The 20,227-nt window shown below is 46.8% G+C and overlaps 1 protein-coding gene across 4 annotated transcripts in view; it reads right to left on the reverse strand.

The window, feature by feature from the left end:
• Nucleotides 1–751: 751 nt before the first annotated feature.
• Nucleotides 752–20,227, reverse strand: part of ABCC5 (ATP binding cassette subfamily C member 5) — a 98,004-nt gene continuing 78,528 nt past the window's right edge. For all 4 annotated transcript variants that reach the window (XM_016942384.3, XM_016942386.3, XM_016942385.4 and 1 more), the window contains 5 exons: nucleotides 19,019–19,178; nucleotides 9,638–9,716; nucleotides 8,222–8,335; nucleotides 6,449–6,613; nucleotides 752–2,217 (listed from right to left, as the gene is read on the reverse strand). In XM_016942384.3, the coding sequence (XP_016797873.2) occupies nucleotides 2,116–2,217; nucleotides 6,449–6,613; nucleotides 8,222–8,335; nucleotides 9,638–9,716; nucleotides 19,019–19,178 (620 nt within the window). In that variant the 3' untranslated portion in view covers nucleotides 752–2,115. The remainder of the gene's footprint in view (nucleotides 2,218–6,448; nucleotides 6,614–8,221; nucleotides 8,336–9,637; nucleotides 9,717–19,018; nucleotides 19,179–20,227) is intronic.

The following is a 20,227-nucleotide window of genomic DNA, read 5'->3' on the forward strand; positions in this document are numbered from 1 at the left end:
CACCCTAGGAACTAAAGTTTTAACTTTAGAGTCAAGCCCCTGGGTTCTCACGACAGCACAGGTACTTTAGAAAAATTAGTATAATTTCTACTGATGGCCAGCGAACTAATACCAGTTTAAAAGCTTTCTTGGCTGCATTCAACACAATATAGTCAGAAACTTTAGAATGAGTACCCTTTGCTTTTTTTTTTTGAGACGGAGTCTCACTCTGTCGCCCAGGCTGGTGTGCAATGGCACGATCTCAGCTCACTGCAACCTCCACCTCCGAGTTCAAGTGATTCTCCTGCCTCAGCCTCCTGAGTAGCTGGGACTACAGGCGCCTGCCACCATGCCAGGCTAGTTTTTGTATTTTTAGTAGAGACGGGGTTACTAATTTTCAATGGGTGAATCTGAATGAATTGGCTGAAAGGGTGATTATATTGTTTGAATTGCTAAGAATCCTCGATAAACTATTCATTTTAAATACATCTCACCACGACCACCCACCTCACCACAACCACTCACCTTTCCACTCCCCACCCTCTTATGGGCAGCCAAAGAGCTTTATTTGGGGACCATGCCCAGGAATACAGGCAGCGGGACTAAGGCCCACAGAGATGATTCCAGGTGTTCAGGGCCCCATGGCCCTTGCAACCAACCAGCTTTGCTACCAGTCCTTCCCAGATGCAACTCCATTGCTGGATATGCAGGTCCCAAAGCCATTCAAGGATATCTCACTCCCTTCCCAGAGAACTGTTTGATACACGAAGAGTTTTACAAAATCCAAAATAATTTTATTCACATTTTCAGATTTTTGCTTCCACAAGGTGTTCAGCAAACATGCTAAGGCGACAGAATGTCTAGTTGGTCACGACATGCAACGCTGACCATTCAACTGATGACAGCAGTGACCACGCCCACCTGAGCTACCAGCCCCACAGCACAAAGGGGGTTTGCGGGAACACACCAAACCACACAGCAACCAGCAACCTGAGGTAGGTCTCTTTACAGTACAAAAACTTCTACGCCAGTGTGAGACACTGATTAGCAAGAGCTGCTTAAAGTTGCAGACTTTGAGGGGAGAGAGAGAGAGAGACTGTGCGACGACTGCAGTGAGAAAGGAAAACAGACCCACGAAATCCTGAGCCCTGCCACTGAACTGTGGAGGTGTGGGAATAGGCAAATGAAAAAGTGCCACCTCAAAAAGCAGCAGTTGGCTCCAGGGCTTGGAACCAACAGGTCTTGGAGCTGGAGAGCTCTGTGCAGTGGCCAGCCGTAGGAACCTGAGGCAGTGGGACTCTGTGGATAGACTGATTCTTGTTTAGAAACAACAGCAAAAAGAAGAAGGCAGGAAAGAAACTCCCCGGCTCGGAGGAATGTCTCTGTGATCCCCATTCCTGATGGAGGGAGTGAAAAGGGGCCTGGGCTTCGCCCCGCTGCTCTCCTGACAGAAACAGTAAGTGACACCAGGACAGAAGGCAGGAGCCCTGAGAACTCACGGCGCTCTGCATGGTCTCCAGCCGCCCACCCGTCTCCAGCCACCCCTGGAGCGGCCGTGGGGAGGCGGCAGAGGGGGCTGTCGGAGGGCCCACTATTGCCACACGTCTTCCTTTGGACACCCAGAAAACCTGGCACCGTGAAACCACCAGCTAGAGAAGAATGAAATGCTACTCTTCCTACAGTCTAATAGCAAAACCAGATCTCTAGTACAGCAAACTGTACAAAAATGATAGAAAGGAATATGCACTGTTATTAGCACAGTGCTTATTTTAATATAAAATAAACAGCTTACATTTTCACTGTAAATATAGGCTATGTACAGAATTATATATAGATATAGCTACACGTATAAAGCTTCATTATAGGCCTCTGATACAATTATAATAACGGTTCCCTGAACCTTTTAGAGTGCAATTAAGAACAAAAACTAAATTTTGTTTACATGAATATGGAATAAATACAATAATCAAAATATGACTCTCCCTAAAAGTGAAACACACAAGCCAATCCGGAACTGCTGTGCGAAAGATAAAATCGAGAAAGGCAAGGTTTCGGTAGGAGGACGCGATGAGGGGCCCGCCCCAGGCAGGGAATGGCAATGCTCTAAAGAAAAGAGACTTCGTCAACAGGGAGGAGTCAGCCCTTGACAGCGACCTTGTTCTCTGCAGCAGCAAACATGGCATAGAATCGGGAACTGTCGTTGGACAGAAGGACCGATGGGGTGTCAAACTCCACCACCTGCAAAAGAAGGAGACGCCATCAGGACGCAGCTCTGGGTCATGCAGGATGATTCAGAGGATCCACGGCTCAGTAAGTGCCAGTGCCCCCTGAGGGTAGAATCTGGGGACAATTCAACTAGCCCTGCGTGCACCTCCCCCTTTATTTTTTTATTTTCAACTATCCAGGGAGTAAGGGAAAGGACAGAGAAAATGACTTCCAGCATTTTAGTAGTATGCGGTTTTGCCTAATAAAGTATTCTCATAGCAAAAAAAAAAAAAGAAAACGACTTCCAGACCTCCTTCACATAAATCCAAATTCCTTCAGCCTTGGGAGTGAAGGAACCAACCAACCAGGTCTATAAACTGCAGGAGGCTGGTGGCTCACGCCTGTAATCTCAACACTTTGGGAGGCTGAGGTGGGCAGACTGCCTGAGGTGAGGGGTTCAAGACCAGCCTGGCCAACATGGTGAAACCCTGTCTCTACTAAATATACAAAAATTAGCTGGGCATGGTTGGTGGGTGCCTACAATCCCAGTGACTTGGGAGGCTGAGGCAGGAGAATTGCTTGAACCCAGGAGGTGAAGGTTGCAGTGAACTGAGATTGTACCACTGCATGCCAGGCTGGGCAACAGAACGAGACTCTGCCTCAAAATAAATAAATAAATAAATAAAAAACAACAGGCTGGGTGCGGTGGCTCATGCCTGTAATCCCAGCACTTTGGGAGGTCGAGGCAGGCGGATCACCCGAGGTCAGGAGTTCGAGACCAGCCTGACCAACATGGTGAAACCCTGTCTTTAGTAAAAATACAAAAATTAGCTGGGTGTGGTGGTGCATGCCTGTAATCCCAGCTACTGGGGAGTCTGAGGCAGGAGAATCGCTTGAACCCGGGAGGCAGAGGTTGTGGTGAGCAGAGATCGTGCTATTGCACTCCAGCCTGGGCAACAAGAGCGAAACTCCGTCTCAAAAAAATAAATAAATAAATAAACAAAATAAAATAAATAAACTGCAGGGGAGAGAAGTTGCAGCTCAAGTCAAGGGCACACCAGACAAATGCCATTTTGTTACGCAAGCTGATCTAACCTTATAGAGGGAAATGGAAGAGCTCAGAATGTCTAGTTGTCAGGGGAAAAAAAGGAAGTCAGGGAGTGACTTAGTCAAGTGGCCATTCCTATGATGGACTTCTATGTAGCCATGGAAAATCATGTGGCAGCAGAACCCTGAATGATATACTGGCGGAACCCACCTCCTGTGGCAGAGGCTGAAATGCATGTACTCAACTTTCTCAGCCTCCCCCGCCACAGGGCAAAGGCATAGAACATAACCTTGTTTAAGGAGATGTAAGAGGAAGTCTCCTTAGTGCTTTAGGAGAGGGTGTCCTGCTCAGTGGACAGGCCACAAGGAGAACATAAGCCTGTCCTTCCTTTGGACACGTGTCCTTCCTTTGGCTGGGTGCCTGAGCAGGCATCCTGTACCAGCAGGGGAAGGTGAGTACTGGCTGAGAGTGATACAGAGCCCCACACTGCTGAGCTGCACAAAAACCAACCCATGTGGGATAACAAAATCCCATCCTCCAAACCCCTTTTAGTCTGGTATTTTGTGTCTGCGGCAGAGAGCATCCCATCTGTTGGAGTCTGTGTGTGCAGATGCAAGAAAAACACAGCTGGGGTAAGTCAGTGTATTACAATGCTCATCTCTGGGAGTAAATGGCTTATCATCCTGTTTTTGCCTTTATGCTTTTTTGGTGTGTGTGTGTGTTTTTTTTTAGGCTTTCCTAAAATTACAAGGAAATTTTAATTAGCAAGAAAAAAATTAAGGGAAGAGAAGGATAGAGTCCCTCATAAAGAGTGAATGGGCTCCGCACTCCAAAACATCAAGCCACCTATCGAAAGAAAGGGGTCTCAATTTGTGTCCTTAAGAAAAAATTTCCAGCTGGGCACAGTAGCTTCTGCTTGTAATCCCAGCACTTTGGGAGGCTGAGGTGGGCGGATTATCTGAGGTCAGAAGTTCGAGACCAGCCTGGCCAACATGGTGAAACCCTGTGTCTACTAAAAATACAAAAATTAGCCAGGCATGGTGGCACATGCCTGTACTCCCAGCTGCTCAGGAGACTGAGGCAGGAGAATCGCTTGAACCCCAGAGGCGAAGGTTGCAGTGAGCCAAGATTGCACTACTGTACTCCAGCCTGGGCGACAGAGCGAGACGCTGGCTCAAAAAAAGAAAAAAAGAATTTCCCAGAAGATGTTCTTGGTCCCATCTATTATACCTTACTAGTCTCTATTTTAACACCTACTTACAAAGTAGTAGCTCAACGTATCTTATGTATGACAGAATCTCAGTAAACACTTAGTTTAAGGCAAACAAAGATAGTCACAAAACACACTAGCGTGAAAATAATTTCAAGATGAGGAGAAAAGTCCTTAGCCCCCAAGTTCTCTCAATTCAGCTTTGAAGCCCAGGCTGAACCTGCCCTATTTAACACTTTTCTCAGTATTTCTCCACAATTTAGACAGTGTGCTGGCAGTGGGGTTGCTGGCCTGAGTCCTGTCCCATCTCCTCCGCTTCCTTTTTTTTTTAAATCCCACCAATTTTTACTGTTTGCTTTTTTTTTTTTTTTTTTTGAGATGAGGTCTCACTCTGTCACCCAGGCTGGAGTGCAGTGGCGCTATCTCGGCTCACTGCAACCTCCGCTGCCTCCCAGGGTTAAATGATCCTTCCACCTCAAATTCCTTAGTAGCTGGGATTACAGGTGTGTGCCACCACGCCTGGCTAATTTTTTGTATTTTTGGTAGAGACGGGGTTTCGCCATGTTGCCCAGGCTGCTCTTGAACGCCTGAGCTCAGGCAATCTGCCCGCCTCGGCCTCCCAAACTGCTGGGATTACAGGCATGAGCCACCGTGCCCGGCCTACTCCACTTCCTATGGACTTTCCCTGAGACTTTGTCTCCTTATCTGTAAAGCAGAATTCAGGCTATGTCTCTCTCTAGGTTGTTGTGATGACTGATGGTATGTTGAGAGATTATATGTAAAGCACTAAGCACAGTGCCTGACACATAGTAAACATTCAGTAGAAGTAGCTATTATATTAGCTGTCACTGTGGGAGCTTCTACAATAGAAGACATGTTACCCATTATAAATGGCTTGTTATTTCCTCCAAATTATTAATTTACTTGTATCCTAGGGGCATGCAAAAGAGGTATTTGTCTAACATAAATGTACTTAACATCACCTGTACAAAGAACTGTAGTACTAAGCACTGCTGGGGCCCTAAAGATGAATGAGCGGTGACTCTGCCCTCAGAGAGCGTTCAGGGAGTTCTCTAGGGAGACAGGGCATTGCACAATTCCTATCAACTGAGACAGAAGAACTACAAGAGAGGTACAGATACAGTCTAGGGCGGCTGAGGCAGCCAGGGGGTTTCATGGAGGCTTTGGCATCTGGGCCATGTCATTCTTCAGGGACAGGCAGGTTGTGAGCAGGTGGATATGGGAGAGAGAAGGGCAAAGGGCCTTTTAGGTAGATGGAACTATCTGAGTAAAGACAGATAAAAAGCTTGGAGAATGCAAGATGTCTATAGCCAACGGCACCTGCAAGGGAAGAGTGGAAAATGAAGAAGGCAAGGCTAGGGCCAGGCTGTGGGAACGCCTGAAACAACAGGGTAAGAAGTTTGGTGCCGCTACGTGATTGCAAAAAAGCAAACATGTGCTGGCTGGTCTCAATAGGCCTCCGGGGGGGTGATCATTGTGTATGTGAATGAATCACTAAGTACATGTACCAGGGATGATAATTGTGTATGTGAATGAATCACTAAGTATCTATACTCTCTGGCCCAAGTATGCCAGGGGTGACCATTGTGTATGTGAATGAATCACTAAGTACATGTACCAGGGATGATGATTGTGTATGTGAATGAATCACTAAGTATCTATACTCTCTGGCCCAAGTATGCCGGGGGTGATCATTGTGTATGTAAATGAATCACTAAGTACATGTACTCTCTGACTTAAGTCAGTGTCGCTACTCACAAGCAACAAAAGGACAAATTAGTAAAGTAAAAAGAGAACCCCATCAGAGGTGCCTGAGTAATCTTGTGATTCGGAGGCTGTATCCCTCCCAATAGCAAGTAAATAGCGTTGCTGCAAGTGCTTATCTGAATGCCCAGAACCCTACAAAGATGGCAATCAGTCCATCCCTGCCAGGGGCCAGGATCCTCCCAGACATGCCAAGCCAAAGTTCCTGAAGGACTCGGTACCTGTCCCTGGGCCAGCACCATAATCCTATCGGAGCCTAGAACCGTGTGCAGGCGATGGGCGATGGTCAGCATGGTACAGTCTGCAAATGCTTCTCGGATGGTCTCTTGAATCAATAAGTCTGTCTCTGTGTCCATGGCAGCTGTGGCTTCATCTAAAATCAGAATCTGCCAGAGAAGCAGAGGAGAAAGAAACTCGATTAAATTCCTTTAGCATTCTGGTTAATCTAGATTTTACTAAAATGTATTTCATTATTTAAGTTTTACACTATCTATTGTTTTCTTTTCTTTCTTTTTTTTTTTTTTTTGAGACGGAGTCTTGCTCTGTCGCCCAGGCTGGAGTGCAGTGGTGTGATCTCGGCTCACTGCAAGCTCTGCCTCCCGGGTTCACGCCATTCTCCTGCCTCAGCCTCCCGAGTAGCTGGGACTACAGGCGCCCGCCACCACGCCCAGCTAATTTTTTGTATTTTTAGTAGAGACGGGGTTTCACCATGTTAGCCAGGATGGTCTCGACCTCCTGACCTTGCGATCCACCTGCCTCGGCCTCCCAAAGTGCTGGGATTACAGGCTTGAGCCACCATGCCCGGCCTATTGTTTTTTTTTTTTCTAACAAAGCACACATATATGTAAAAACATCCTTTTGCTTAGAAGTGATACAATTTCAAAACCAAGTTTGCCTTGATTTCCATAACAGCATATTTGTAAAATACTGATCTAGGCCGAGCGCACTGGCTCATGCCTGTAATCCCAGCACTTTGAGAGGCCGAGGCAGGCGGATCACGAGGTCAAGAGATCGAGACCATCCTGGCCAATATGGTGAAACCCTGTCTCTACTAAAAATACAAAAATTAGCCGGGCGTGGTGACGCGCACCTGTAGTCCCAGCTACTCGGGAGGCGGAGGCAAGAGAATCGCGCGAATCCAGGAGGCGGAGGTTGCAGTGAGCCGAGATCACACCACTGCACTCCAGCCTGGGTGACAGAGTGAGACTCTGTCTCAAAAACAAAACAAAACAAAACAAAACCACGGATCTAATCAAATACTTGCCCCTACATGCTCTGTGACAGTGAGCATGTACAATTAATTCTTTTTTTCCCTTGAATCCAATATGGCTGGTAACATACTGGACAAAAGGACATTCTTTTCCTGTTTATAAAATGAAGGGGCTGGATTGGATGACCTTAAAGTCTCTTGCAATTTTAAAATCTATGTCGGCCAGACACGGTGGCTCACGCCTGTAATCCCAGCACTTTGGGAGGCCAAAGTGGGCAGATCACGAGGTCAAGAGATCGAGACTATCCTGGCCAACATGGTGAAACCCCATCTCTACTAAAAATGCAAAAATTAGCTGGGCATGGTGGTGCACGCCTGTAATCCCAGGTACTCGGGAGGCTGAGGCAGGAGAATCGCTTGAACCCGGGAGGTGGAGGTTGCAGTGAGCCGAGATTTGGCCACTACACTCCAGCCTGGAGACAGAGCAAGACTCCGTCTCAAAAAAAAAAAAATCTTCTATGTCTATGGTTTGCAGTCGTACAACTACTCAATGGCCAGAAACAAAAGTTGGTCTTGGATGAAGGTAAAAACAAAGCAACCCTGTTCTCCCTCCCCAGAACCAATATACCCAAATTGTGTCAGGGTTAGAGTTATCTCTGGTCATGCTCTTAGAAAGTGCCAACAGGGATCAGAGCCAGGAATACCTTTGGACCCCAGTGTGTCAGGGCAAGGCTGCACTAAAACATTCCCATTCTCTGCTGCTGCCAACCCCAAACTGCCTTACCTTACAGTGGCGGAGCAGGGCTCTAGCTATGCACAAGAGCTGCCGTTCCCCCACTGAGAAGTTATCCCCATTCTCCATCACTTCAGATTCAAGTTTCAGAGGTAGCTGAGCAATCTAGGGAGAAAGAAACTAGAGATCAGAGGGGTAAGAAACTAAGCTGAATTTCCTGAAAATCCAAGGACAAAAAGAAATGATTCTGAAAGCGATGAAAGAACTATTAGCCAAGAACCTGTCTCATCTGGAATGAAGGTGCAGGTGTACTGATCATGCGTGCTAGGACCCACTTCCAAGGCAGTCCCTGATTCCAATAGACTATTCTGTTAGCTTTATACCATTAAAACATCCCAGAAATTCCAACGCTTTCATGTCCCCAAAATCCAGTCACATAGTGGGCCTTAAGTTTTGGTTCTGAAAATATGGTCTTGCAATAGGAAATAGTATAGTAAGGAAAAGTACTCTCCTTCTGAAGTCCAAAGCCGTAGGCCCGTGCCTGTGAAACATTTTTTGTAAGCTGCAGAACTTATTCTTCAAATGAGAAGAATCCCGATAGAGCAGAGGAAAAAACAGAACTCATCTACTAATAGTTGAATTAGGGCAGGGGATCCTGGATCCTGACTCAACCCAGGCATAACAGAAGCCTCACCCTAGGCCAGCGGTATCAACCTATAGACTGCAGCTGCTCGTGAGGGCCTGTGAGGGCCTACTGAGTTGTCCCAAAATGTCTGTGGTCCATGGTCCATATGCACACTGTGTGCTTTCTGGAGACTCAATATGTTATGTATCTTTTTTTTTTTTTTTTGAGACAGAGTTTCGCTCTTGTTGCCCAGGCTGGAGTGCAGTGGTGCGCTCTCGCTCACTGCAACCTCTGTCTCCTGGGCTCAAGCGATTCTCCTGTCTCAGCCTCCCGAGTAGCTGGGATTACAGGTGCATGCCACCACACCCGGCTAATTTTTGTATTTTTAGTAGGGACAGGGTTTCATCATATTGGTCAGGCTGGTCTCGAACTCCTGACCTCAGGTGATCCACCTGCCTCGGCCTCCCAAAGTGCTGGGATTACAGGCGAGAGCCACTGCGCCCGGCCACGTTATATATCTTTTGCATATATGTGGACGCTTCAAAGTATGTTACACTGTTATGACTAATAAATTAAAAGCATCACTTAATTCTAAGTAGTTGTCATTACTATGTTCAATCAATGGATAGTGCAAGGCCAATATGACCGTGGGCAGTATGGGCGGTGGGGTTGAGAGGGATCAGCTTTTCCCAGGTATCTGAAAGACTTGGAGAGCCCTGCCACAAAGCCTTTGTCCACAGGCATCCTGGAGGCACGGCCAGAGCAGACGGGGTGTGGCAAGGGCACCACTGTGCTTCCACCCTCACCATCTCAGCACGGCTTCCCCTAAGCTCTTCACTTACACATTCTTTCATGTGTGTCCTCTCCAGGGCATCCCAAATCTGGTCTTCAGTATACTGGTTGAAGGGGTCCAAATTTGATCTAGGAAGAAACACAGGAATTTCTCAGTGGTCCCACCCTGAAGCGACCCATTGGCAAAGGCTGTCTGTGGAAGATGTTTAACACACATGCATAGGGAGAGAAGACTCCAAACCCTGATGGTCACAGACGGCTCATTCCACAACCAGACAGATGGGAGCTCTGACAGCACACTGGGCCACCTCCTCAGCTCCATAAAACTTGATTTATTCTTTTACTATTTTTACTATGTAAATAATACTAGTTATAGAACAATTTATAAATGCAAATATCGGCAAATATCCTTCTAGATTTTTTCCTGTGCGTGTATTTGTTAAAATACATCTTTTGGCTGGGTGCAATGGCTCATGTTTGTAATCCCAGCACTTTGGGAGGCCGAGGCGGGTGGATTACTTGAGGTCAGGAGTTCAGGACCAGCCTGGCCAACATGGTGAATCCTTGTCTCTACTAAAAATACAAAAATTAGCCAGGCGTGGTGGTGGGCACCTGTAATCCCAGCTACTCAGAAAGCTGAGGCAGGAGAATTGCTTGAACCCAGGAGGCAGTGGTTGCAGTGAGCTGAGATCACACCACTGCACTCTAGCCTGGGCAACAGAGTGAGACTCCATCTCAATAAATAAAATAAAATAAAATAAAATAAAATAAAATAAAATAAAAAATAAATCTCTCCATACGTACAAACTTAGAAATGCACCCTCTTTCTCTTGGTCTACCTGGTTCACGACCCTGTCATTGAGTATGGGGCTCCAGGACAGCTGGCCTGACCAGGGAAAGAAACTGATCCAGTAGAAGGGAAGAGGAAGGAGGAGAGAAAGAATAAAGGACAAGTCAAGAAAAAGGAATTTTCCTGGCACAGAAGACCAGTTTGGGGGCCATTTGTGCTTACTGTGCCAACAGTAGCTACCTCAAGGAAATCAGAGGTGATACCAAAAGAACGAGACTAGAAATTTTTTTTTTTTACAGGCGCATGTCACGTAATTTTTGTGTTTTTTGTAGAGATGGGGTTTTGCCATGTTGCCCAGGCTGGTCTCAAATTCCAGTGCTCAAGCTCAAGTGATGAGCCTACCTGGGCCTCCCAAAACGCTGGGATTACAGGCATGAGCCACTGTGCCCGGCCAGGACTAGAAATGTTTAGGACAGGAGAAAATTATCTTTGCCACTGAGGATGAGGGTGGAGAACTGGTGGTGGAACAGGTATTTGGTGGAAAACTGGGATGTTACAGTAATTTTGGACGGCTTGTCTTGATCTACACATAACATTTGGAGGTCTAGTAATCTGAAAAGTATATTTGCTTTGCTCATAAAATTATGCCTGGCATGTGGGAAACAGGAAACTCTCTGGGAGAAACATGGACTTTTACTCTATGCCACACACCTGTCTCCATATCTGGGGTTACTTATTACAGGCACGCAAATACAATCACGTCATTATCACAGAACTCTAGTGAGAGGACAGCAGGCCGGCACCGCCTCATTCCTGCTATCTGGGCATCTCTCGATCTCCTGGGAGATTCTGACCCGCCCTGCTCTCCAGCGCCTCTTGCCCTTTGCACGGCATTTTTCCCGCTTGGAACATGCTCGCTTCTCACTACCCTTGGCCCAGGAAGTGTTGTTTAATATGGTACAGTTTAACGGGTTGACCTGTGTCTCCCCAAAAGACACCTAAGTACCTAAGAATGTGACCTTATTTGGAAATAGGGTAATTTGCAGATGTAATTAGTTAAGATGAGGTCATACCAGAGTAATAGAGAAGGGTGGGCCCTTAATCCCATATGACTGGTCCTTATGAGAGATGGCCACGTGAAGGCAGAGAAACACTGGGAGGGCATCATGTGACAATGGAGGCAGAGGCCAGAGGGATGCATCCAAAGCCAAGGAATGCCAAAGATGGCCACAACTACCAGAAGCTGGAAGAGGCAAGGAAGCGTCCTTCCCTATAGGGTTCAGTGGCAGCATGGCCCAAATGACACTTTGATTTTAGACTTCCAGCCCCCGGAACTGTGAGATAGTACATTTCTGTTGTTTGAAGCCACCCAGTTTGTGGCTTAAACTGTTTATGACAGCCCCAGGAAACACATACAGCAAGTAAGTCCATCAGATGCCTCTGGATCAAAGAGCGGGCATGGAGCCCCCCTTCATCCACAAGGATATGCTCCAGGGAGTCCCGGTGGATGCCTCAAACCACAAATAGTACTGAACCGTATAAATGCTATGTTTTTTTTCCCTATATATACATACCTATGACAAAGTTTAATTTATAAATTAGGCACAGTAAGAGATTAACAATAATGAAATCAAGCAATTATAACAATATGCTGTAATGAACATTATTTGACTGTGGTCTGTCTCTTGCAAAATATAGTAAGTAATATTTTTGGACCCTGGTTGATCATGGGTAACTGAAACTGCAGAAAGTGAAACCATGGAGAAGCGAGAACTGCTGTACACAAAAGCACGGTCTCCTGCCCACTGAGTAGCCGGCCCTATCAGATTTTCTATGGGCAAATACGACAACAGGCTTAACATTTTTTTTTTTTTTTTGAGACAGAATCTTGCTCTGTCACCCAGGCTGGAGTGCAGTGGCATGATCTCAGCTCACTGCAACCCCTGCCCCGCCCCCCAGGTTCAAGCAATTCTCGTGCCTCAGCCTCCCAAGTAGCTGGGACTACAGGTGTGCGCCACCATACCTGGCTAACTTTTGTATTTTTTGGTAGAGACAGGGTTTTGCCATGTTGGCCAGGCTGGTCTTGAACTCCAGGTCTCAGGTGATCCATCCACCTTGGCTTCCCAAAGTGTTGGGATTATAGGCGTGAGCCACTGTGCCCAGCCCAGGGTTAACATTCAATTCACCCAGGTCCATCACACCAGCTGAAGGAGCCTCAGACCACTAAACAATGGGTTCCAGATAGAAAATGAATATTTGCATACACTCGTAGGTGGTACACAGTAAGGCAGACCAGACCAACCTCAACAGGGAGCTCAATCAGGAATGGAAAAATATCTCCCCTCATTAGAGAAGCCAGACGGTCCTGGGTCTGACCCACAGACAGAAATGAAAGCAAAGTTATGCATCCACTTAATCAAAAGGATTCAGTTAAGTGATTGGATAGAAAAGTGTCTGAACATGAGGGCAATTATTTTTTAACAATCAGAACCCCTGGAGTCCTGATCTTGCCAAAGGTACATTTTCATCTTTGGTTCTTCATATTTTATTTTTAGCAATAGTCAACATTGACCACTGCTAAATGAAGCCAAGAATATCTCCCAAAGTGTGAGACGACACAGCAATTCACCCTCGGTATAGCAGAAAACACTGCAGTAAACCATGCTGCCCTGTCATCTGTGCTGGGTGCTTCATAGTAGCCTTGGTTTTCAGAGCAGGAGATTTTGGGACTCACATACCTTCTTCTATCAGGAAGCAAAAGGAAATCTTATTTTGAGGTATGCAGAAATACGGACTGATTTTGGCTTTTAGTTGTTAAGAGTCAGATTAGGTGAAAAAAGTTAAGAGGAAAAAGTAGAGCAAATGAAAAATACTAGAGAGAACGGCATAGATTGTGTGACTTTCTTTTTTCGTTTTTGAGATGAGGAAGGCAGCCGAGACTTTGAAGATGCTGGGAAAAGAAATGTAACTAAAGGTCAAGATCCACAAAGAGGCACGTCTAACTGTTTTTTGGAGAGATGGAATATCAAGGTTGTGGTTAACAGCGGGGTCGTGACACACGCTTCAGGAGGCAACGCAGTGAGTGTAATGAGTAGAGCCAGCCGGCCAGCCTGGGTTCAAATCCTAGCTCTGCCACTTTTAGCTGTGTGTCTTTGGGCAAATTACTCTCACTCTCTGGATTTCAGTTTCATCATCTATATAAAACAGGAATAATGGCCAAGGGCGGCATCTCACACCTATAATCCCAGCGCTTTGGGAGGCAGAGGTGGGAGAATCTCTTGAGCTCAGGAGTTTAAGACTAGCCTGGGCAATATAGTGAAACCTCACTATTTGGTAAAATAAAATATGTGTAACAATGGTGTCTGTCTCATGAAGTTTTGAGCATTTGTTAAATAAAATTAAGATGGTTATGACAGGCGGGGCATGGTGGCTCATGGCTGTAATCCCAGCACTTTGGAAGGCCGAGGTGGGCAGATCACCTGAGGTCAGGAGTTCAAGACCACCAGCCTGGCCAACTATGTGAAACCCCACCTCTACTAAAAATACAGAAATTAGCCAGGCGCGGTGGCGGGTGCCTGTAATCCCAGCTACTGGGGAAGCTGAGGCAGGAGAACTGCTTGAACCTGGGAGGCGGAGGCTGCAGTGAGCAGAGATCATGTCACTGCACTCCAACCCAGGTGACAAAGCGAGACTCTGTCTCAAAAAAAAAAAAAAAAAAAAAAAATTTAATGAGCAGATCAAAAGGAGAAGGCACCTGAAGAAGAAATGAGAACACTGTTTCTTGCTAATGAATGGGCACCAGGCAGAAGTGCTCTGGGTAGACAAGGTACCCATCACTCACAGGGGACCAAGACTCAAGAGACATACCAGAGTGACAGCTGGGGACAGCTCACTGTCAGCCTAGCCAGGCTCCAGACAGTCCTCAGGATGAAAAACACTCCAGCTGTGGGGGATAGGACAGAGGCCAGGGCTGGGTTTCCTGGGTCCAGGAAGCACAGGGAGCTCTGGGAGAAGGTGGGGAAAGCTAGGGCCATGAGACAGAGGCCAGCAAAAGTGTTCTAAGGCCTGGATGAAAAGGGGCCTCTCTTCTTGGAGGCAATCATGAGGGCAAAACAATAGGGAGCTGCAGAAACACAGGCTGGAGAGCTCAAGCCCACACAGGCAGATAAAGGAGGGCCAGGATGCAGGTACTAGAATGACATTCTGGCTAATCTAAGGAAGGGGTGTGGTCCCAAATTATCTGGCCTATGATTTAGATTAGATTATATTTGTACACAGAACAACTCAATTTTTATCTTGTGACTTTCTGAGTTTTGTTGGTTTGATTTTGGTTTTACCTTGCTTTTCCTCTAAGAATTCCTTTCAAGCTTTAATTGTTTACAGGTATCTCAAGAAGAGGTACCCACCCTCAATACTGGCTAATGGTGGTGGAGGCACGGTTTCCAGATTCAGAGTCTCTAGGAGGCAGCTGAGGAAACAGCTTATTTATCCTGTCTTTGCCTTGGGAAACTCATCATAGGCTTTCTATCTTCTAACTAAAGCAAAAGAATACTGGCTGGGCACGGTGGCTCACACCTGTAATCCCAGCACTTTGGGAGGCTGAGGTGGGCAGATCACCTGAGGTCAGGAGTTCGAGACCAGCCTGGCCAACATGGTGAAACCCCGTCTCTACTAAAAATACAAAAATTAGCTGGGCATGGTGGTCCGTGCCTGTGGTCCCAGTGACTCAGGAGGCTGAGGCACGCAAATCACTTGAACCCAGGAGGCAGAGGTTGCAGTGAGCTGAAACTCTAGCCTCGGCGACAGAGCGAGACTCTGTCTCAAAAACAAAAGAATACCAAGAGCTGAACATTCTCTGGGATCCGTAACAAACCTGAGAGGATAAAAGGAAACCTTAGGGGATAAAAGACAAGTCCAGCATTTAATTCTTCCTCAGTGTCTACTACAGACTAAAAAGCCAAAATTAGAGCTGGCAAAAATTTAACTGAAATGATTTTCTCACTTTGCACAGCTGACTTCCTAAGCTGCACTCTAAGCTCAGTAGCTACAAACCCAGGACAGCAGTGTACCAACTACTGAGCTAGCCACAAAGCAGTCAACAATTTCTTTCTCTGGAGACAAATGGTTCCAATTCCACTAAAGCTACAGGTGCACGATGTTCTACCCACACCAGCTGCACGCGCCCACGGTCAATTCTTTTTCTTTTAACATTAAATTAAAAAAAGCAGAGACGACGTCTCACGATGTTGCCCAGGGTGGTCTCGAACTCCTGAGCTCAAGTGATCCTTCTGTCTCGGCCTCCCAAAGTGCTGGGATTACAGGCATGAGCCACCGCACCTGGCCTCATGGTCAATTGTTAACCACTAACTCTAGAAGCCCCCATTTCACAAACCCAAATGAAATGCTATAAAATTGTTAAATTAAAACTGAGGCTTCTTGGTGGCAGCAGTTTCAAAAGAAATCTCAAGTTTAACATGCTTTATTTCTTAATTCTCTTCCAAATGATGATTTAAAAAACTAGTTCTTATGGCCAAAGCCAAATATTGTAAGGCCAATTTTTTTTTCAAGGTGTTCCTGCAGCATCTAAAAATAGGGAGATTTATGGGAAGAGCCAATTTGGCAACATTTTCCTTATTTATTTATTTAGAGATGGAGTTTCACTCTTGTTACCCAGGCTGGAGGGCAATGGCACGATCTTGGCTCACCACAACCTCTGCCCCCCGGGTTCAAGTGATTCTCTTGTCTCAGCCTCCCAAGTAGCTGGGATTACAGGCATGCAACACCATGCCTGGCTAATTTTGTATTTTTAGTAGAAAGGGGTTTCTCCCTGTTGGTCAGGCTGGTCTCAAACTCCTGACCTCAGGTGATCCACCCTTCTCGGCCTCCCAAAGTGCTGGGATTACAGGCATGAGCCACCACGCCTGGCCAAGCAATGGCTTCTTTTTTTGAGATGGAGTCTCGCTCTGTCGTCCAGGCTGGAGTGCAGTGGCATGATCTCGGCTCACTGTAACCTCCGCCTCCCAGGTTCCAGCAATTCTCCTGCCTCAGCCTCCCGTGTAGCTGGGACTACAGGTGTGCACCACCACGACTGGCTAATTTTTGTATTTTTTAGTAGAGACGGGGTTTCAGCATATTGGCCAGGCTGGTCTGGTACTCCTGACCTCGTGATCCGCCCACCTCAGCCTCCCAAAGTGCTGGGATTACAGGTGTGAGCCACTGCACTCGGCCTATTTTTAGGCTTTCATCTTCAATAAATTCTAATTTTCTTTTGAGACAGAGTCTCGCTCTGTCACCTAGGCTGGAGTGCAGTGGGACGATCTCAGCTCACTGCCACCTCCGCCTCCCAGGTTCAAGTGATTCTCTTGCCTCAGCCTCTGGAGTAGCTGTGACCACAAGCATGGGCCACCACACCTGGCTAATTTAGTAGAGACAGGGTTTCACCATGTTGGCCAGGCTGGTCTCGAACTCCTGACCTCAGGTGATCCGCCCACCTAGCCCTCCCAAAGTGCTGGCATTACAGGCGTGAGCCACCACGCCTGACCAATAAATTCTAATTTTCTTCTGATATTGCTTGTCTGACCTTATTACCTCAATACCCAAAGAGAATGGTTTATTATCAACCACAGATACAGTGCATGCTGTCCAGATTCAATTACAGAAACACCAAAATAAACGTACTCTAGGGTGTTGACGCTACACAAACACAGGTGAGAATTCTGCTGATTTACTGCTATGGACTACAGGTTTGTGTGCCCCTAGAATTAAACTGTTGAAACACTGACCCCAATGTGATGGTGTTTGGAGGTGGGGCTGTAAGGAGGGGATTAGGTTTAGATGAGATCATGAGGGTGGGGCCTCAAGAAGAGGAGACACAAGAGCTCTCCTTTCCGCGGGCACACACCACAGGCATGCACCACAGGCACACACCGAGGAAAGGCCACATGAGGACGGAACAAGACAACCATTTGCAAACCAGGAAGAGGGCCCTCAGCAGACACCCATCCCCAGCCTTCCCAGCCTCCAGAACTGAGAGAAATAAATTTCTGTTGTTTAAGCCACCCAGTCTATGGTATGTTGTTATATACAGCAGCCTGAGCAGACTAAGATATCTACCAAAGTTCCTTGAGTTCAAAATGCCATTTCCAAAGGTGGAGGGGATAGTTTTAAAACAAGTCTGAACACTGCCTATGATTATTTGAAATTAGGTTGGTACCAATTTTTCTGAAAACTGCTAAAAATTACTTTTAGAATGATTTTTTTTTTTTTGAGATGGAGTCTCACTCTGTCACCCTGGCTAGAGTGCAATGGCACGATCTCAGCTCACTGCAAGCTCTGCCTCCCGGGTTCACACCATTCTCCTGCCTCAGCCTCCCAAGTAGCTGGGACTACAGGCGCCCACCACCACGCCCGGCTAATTTTTTGTATTTTTTAGTAGAGACGGGGTTTCACCGTGTTAGCCAGGATGATCTCAATCTCCTGACCTCGTGATCCACCCGCCTTGGCCTCCCAAAGTGCTGGGATTACAGGCGTGAGCCACCGTGCCAGGCCAGAATGATTTTTTAATAGACAGGGACACAAATGATGGAAATCCACTGTTTTCAGGAGGCTGAAGCTTAAGGCTAAGGGTAGGATCAGATAAGCTTAGGAAAGATAATGTGATACTTTCTCCTTGGTCTGTTTTAATAGGCCAAGAAGAAGGATTTTATCTCTGGCAACCTGGCAGATTTCAAAAAGCGACATAATTCCAGAGTATCAAAGGTAGGGGAAGATACTAGAAAATGAAATAACATGAGTAGTAATAATGCCTGAAAGCCATCATTGGAACTGGAACTTTTGGCCAGGTGCAGTGGCTCATGCCTGTAATCCCAGCACTTTGGGAGGCCGAGGCAGGTGGATCACTTGAGGTCAGGCATTCAAGACCAGCCTGGCCAACATGGTGAAACCTCATCTCTACTAAAAATACAAAAATTAGCTGGGCCTGGGGGAGGGCGCCTGTAATCCCAGCTATTCGGGAGGCTGTGGCAGGAGAATCACTTGAACCCAGGAGGCGGAGGTTGCCGTGAGCCAAGATCGTGCCACTGCACTTCAGCCTGGGTGACAGAGTGAGACTCCATCTCAAACAAACAAAACAAAAAAACTGCAACTTTCAGCGCACCTAGGAGAGATGACAGAATGGAGTGGGGGGCAGATGAGGATGATGTCAATGAGGCTGATGACAGCAGCCACCATTTGCCGAATGCTTACCATTTGCCAGGCCCTGTGCTTATATAATTTACATGAACTTATTCAACCTTCACAGCAACAGGTCTTTAAAGCATCCCCATCTTATGGGTGAGGAAACAGGCACAGGAGTGGTTAAATAACTTGTCCGAAGTCACAGAGCAGAGCTCTGGGCCCAGACCTCTCTGGCCTCTTCAGCACTGTGTTGCAGGCCTCCCTGCACCCTTCAGTCAACCAAGTGGCATTGTGAGTGGTGCTGCCTCTCCCTTCTGCACCAGCAAGCACATGGTGCAGTGGGAAAAGCACCAGACTAGAGATGGCGAGCTCATGGTCCCAGGGGGCGGTGCTAGCATCATGTGGTCCCACATGCCCATCTGGCCTCTAAGTGACGCACGAGGCACGCAGGTGCTCAGGTCCTCACCTGACAGTGCCACTGAACAGCACTGGCTCTTGAGGAATGATGGAGAGTTTGCTTCGGAGGTCGGCAAGGCCAATATCACTGATTCTCACTCCATCAATCTTGATGCAGCCTCCAGATAACTCCACCAGACGGAAGAGGGCCATCCCCAGCGAGGACTTCCCTGATGAGTCAGAAGACATGCGAGAGAGGAGCTGTTAGCAAAGTCTGTGAGGACAATGCTGGTTTAGCCTCAGGGCAATGCCAACTATTTTTCCATTTCTATTCAGTTGTTATTTCAACTGATTAACTGAGATAATGTATAAAATGATAGAAAAATGCAATTAACTTTCCTGAGATACCAGGCAGACACCTTCAAATTACACAGCTTCAGCCTGAGAAGGAAGGGAAGGGACCATTCCATTTTCATTTTTTTTTTTGAGACGGAGTCTCACTCTGCTGCCCAGGCTGGAGTGCTGTGGCGTGATCTCAGCTCACTGCAACCTTCGCCTCCTGAGTTCAAGTGATTCTTCTGCCTCAGCCTCTCAAGTAGCTGGGACTACAGGCACGCGTCACCATGCCCAGATAATTTTTGTATTTTTAGTAGAGATGGGGTTTCACCATATTGGCCAGGTTGGTCTCAAACTCCTGATCTCGTGATCCACCCACCTCGGCCTCCCAAAATGCTGGGATTACAGGCGTGAGACACCGCGCCTGGCCGACCATTCCATTTTCATGAGAGTAAAATGGAAAAATGCCTCCTGGTCACCTTAGGAACAGGTGCACAGAGCCGAATGCTTCTTAGGCAAAGTTAGGAGAACAGAGATCTTACAGCAAGCAGTTGAGGGGCAAACCAGAGGACACGATGTCTTTTTTCTCCCTACCCCCTTATTAGGGCTGAGAGAGAGACTAAGACAAGGCCTCCTGTTGCCACAGCAGCAGCTGGGGAATTGAAGAAGTTCCAGGGATAAATAAACACATACGGGAAGGAGGTTTTGCCTCGACTCAATGAGTAGCTGTCAATGGCCCTACCGTGATTGGAAACTATGGCAGAGAAGCAGGTTTGGGGGATCAGTGTTATTACAGTAATCAGCAGAACAGGTTAACCAAATCTTCATTTGAAAAGTTTACATAAGTAATACGAGATGACATCATCAATCTCCCATAATCTCACTTCTATCATTTTAGGCACACTTCCTTTCGGTCTTTCCTCAGAGTTGAGATCATATCAGA

Source organism: Pan troglodytes, chromosome 2 (assembly GCF_028858775.2).
Source record: "Pan troglodytes isolate AG18354 chromosome 2, NHGRI_mPanTro3-v2.0_pri, whole genome shotgun sequence".
NCBI lineage: Eukaryota > Metazoa > Chordata > Mammalia > Primates > Hominidae > Pan > Pan troglodytes.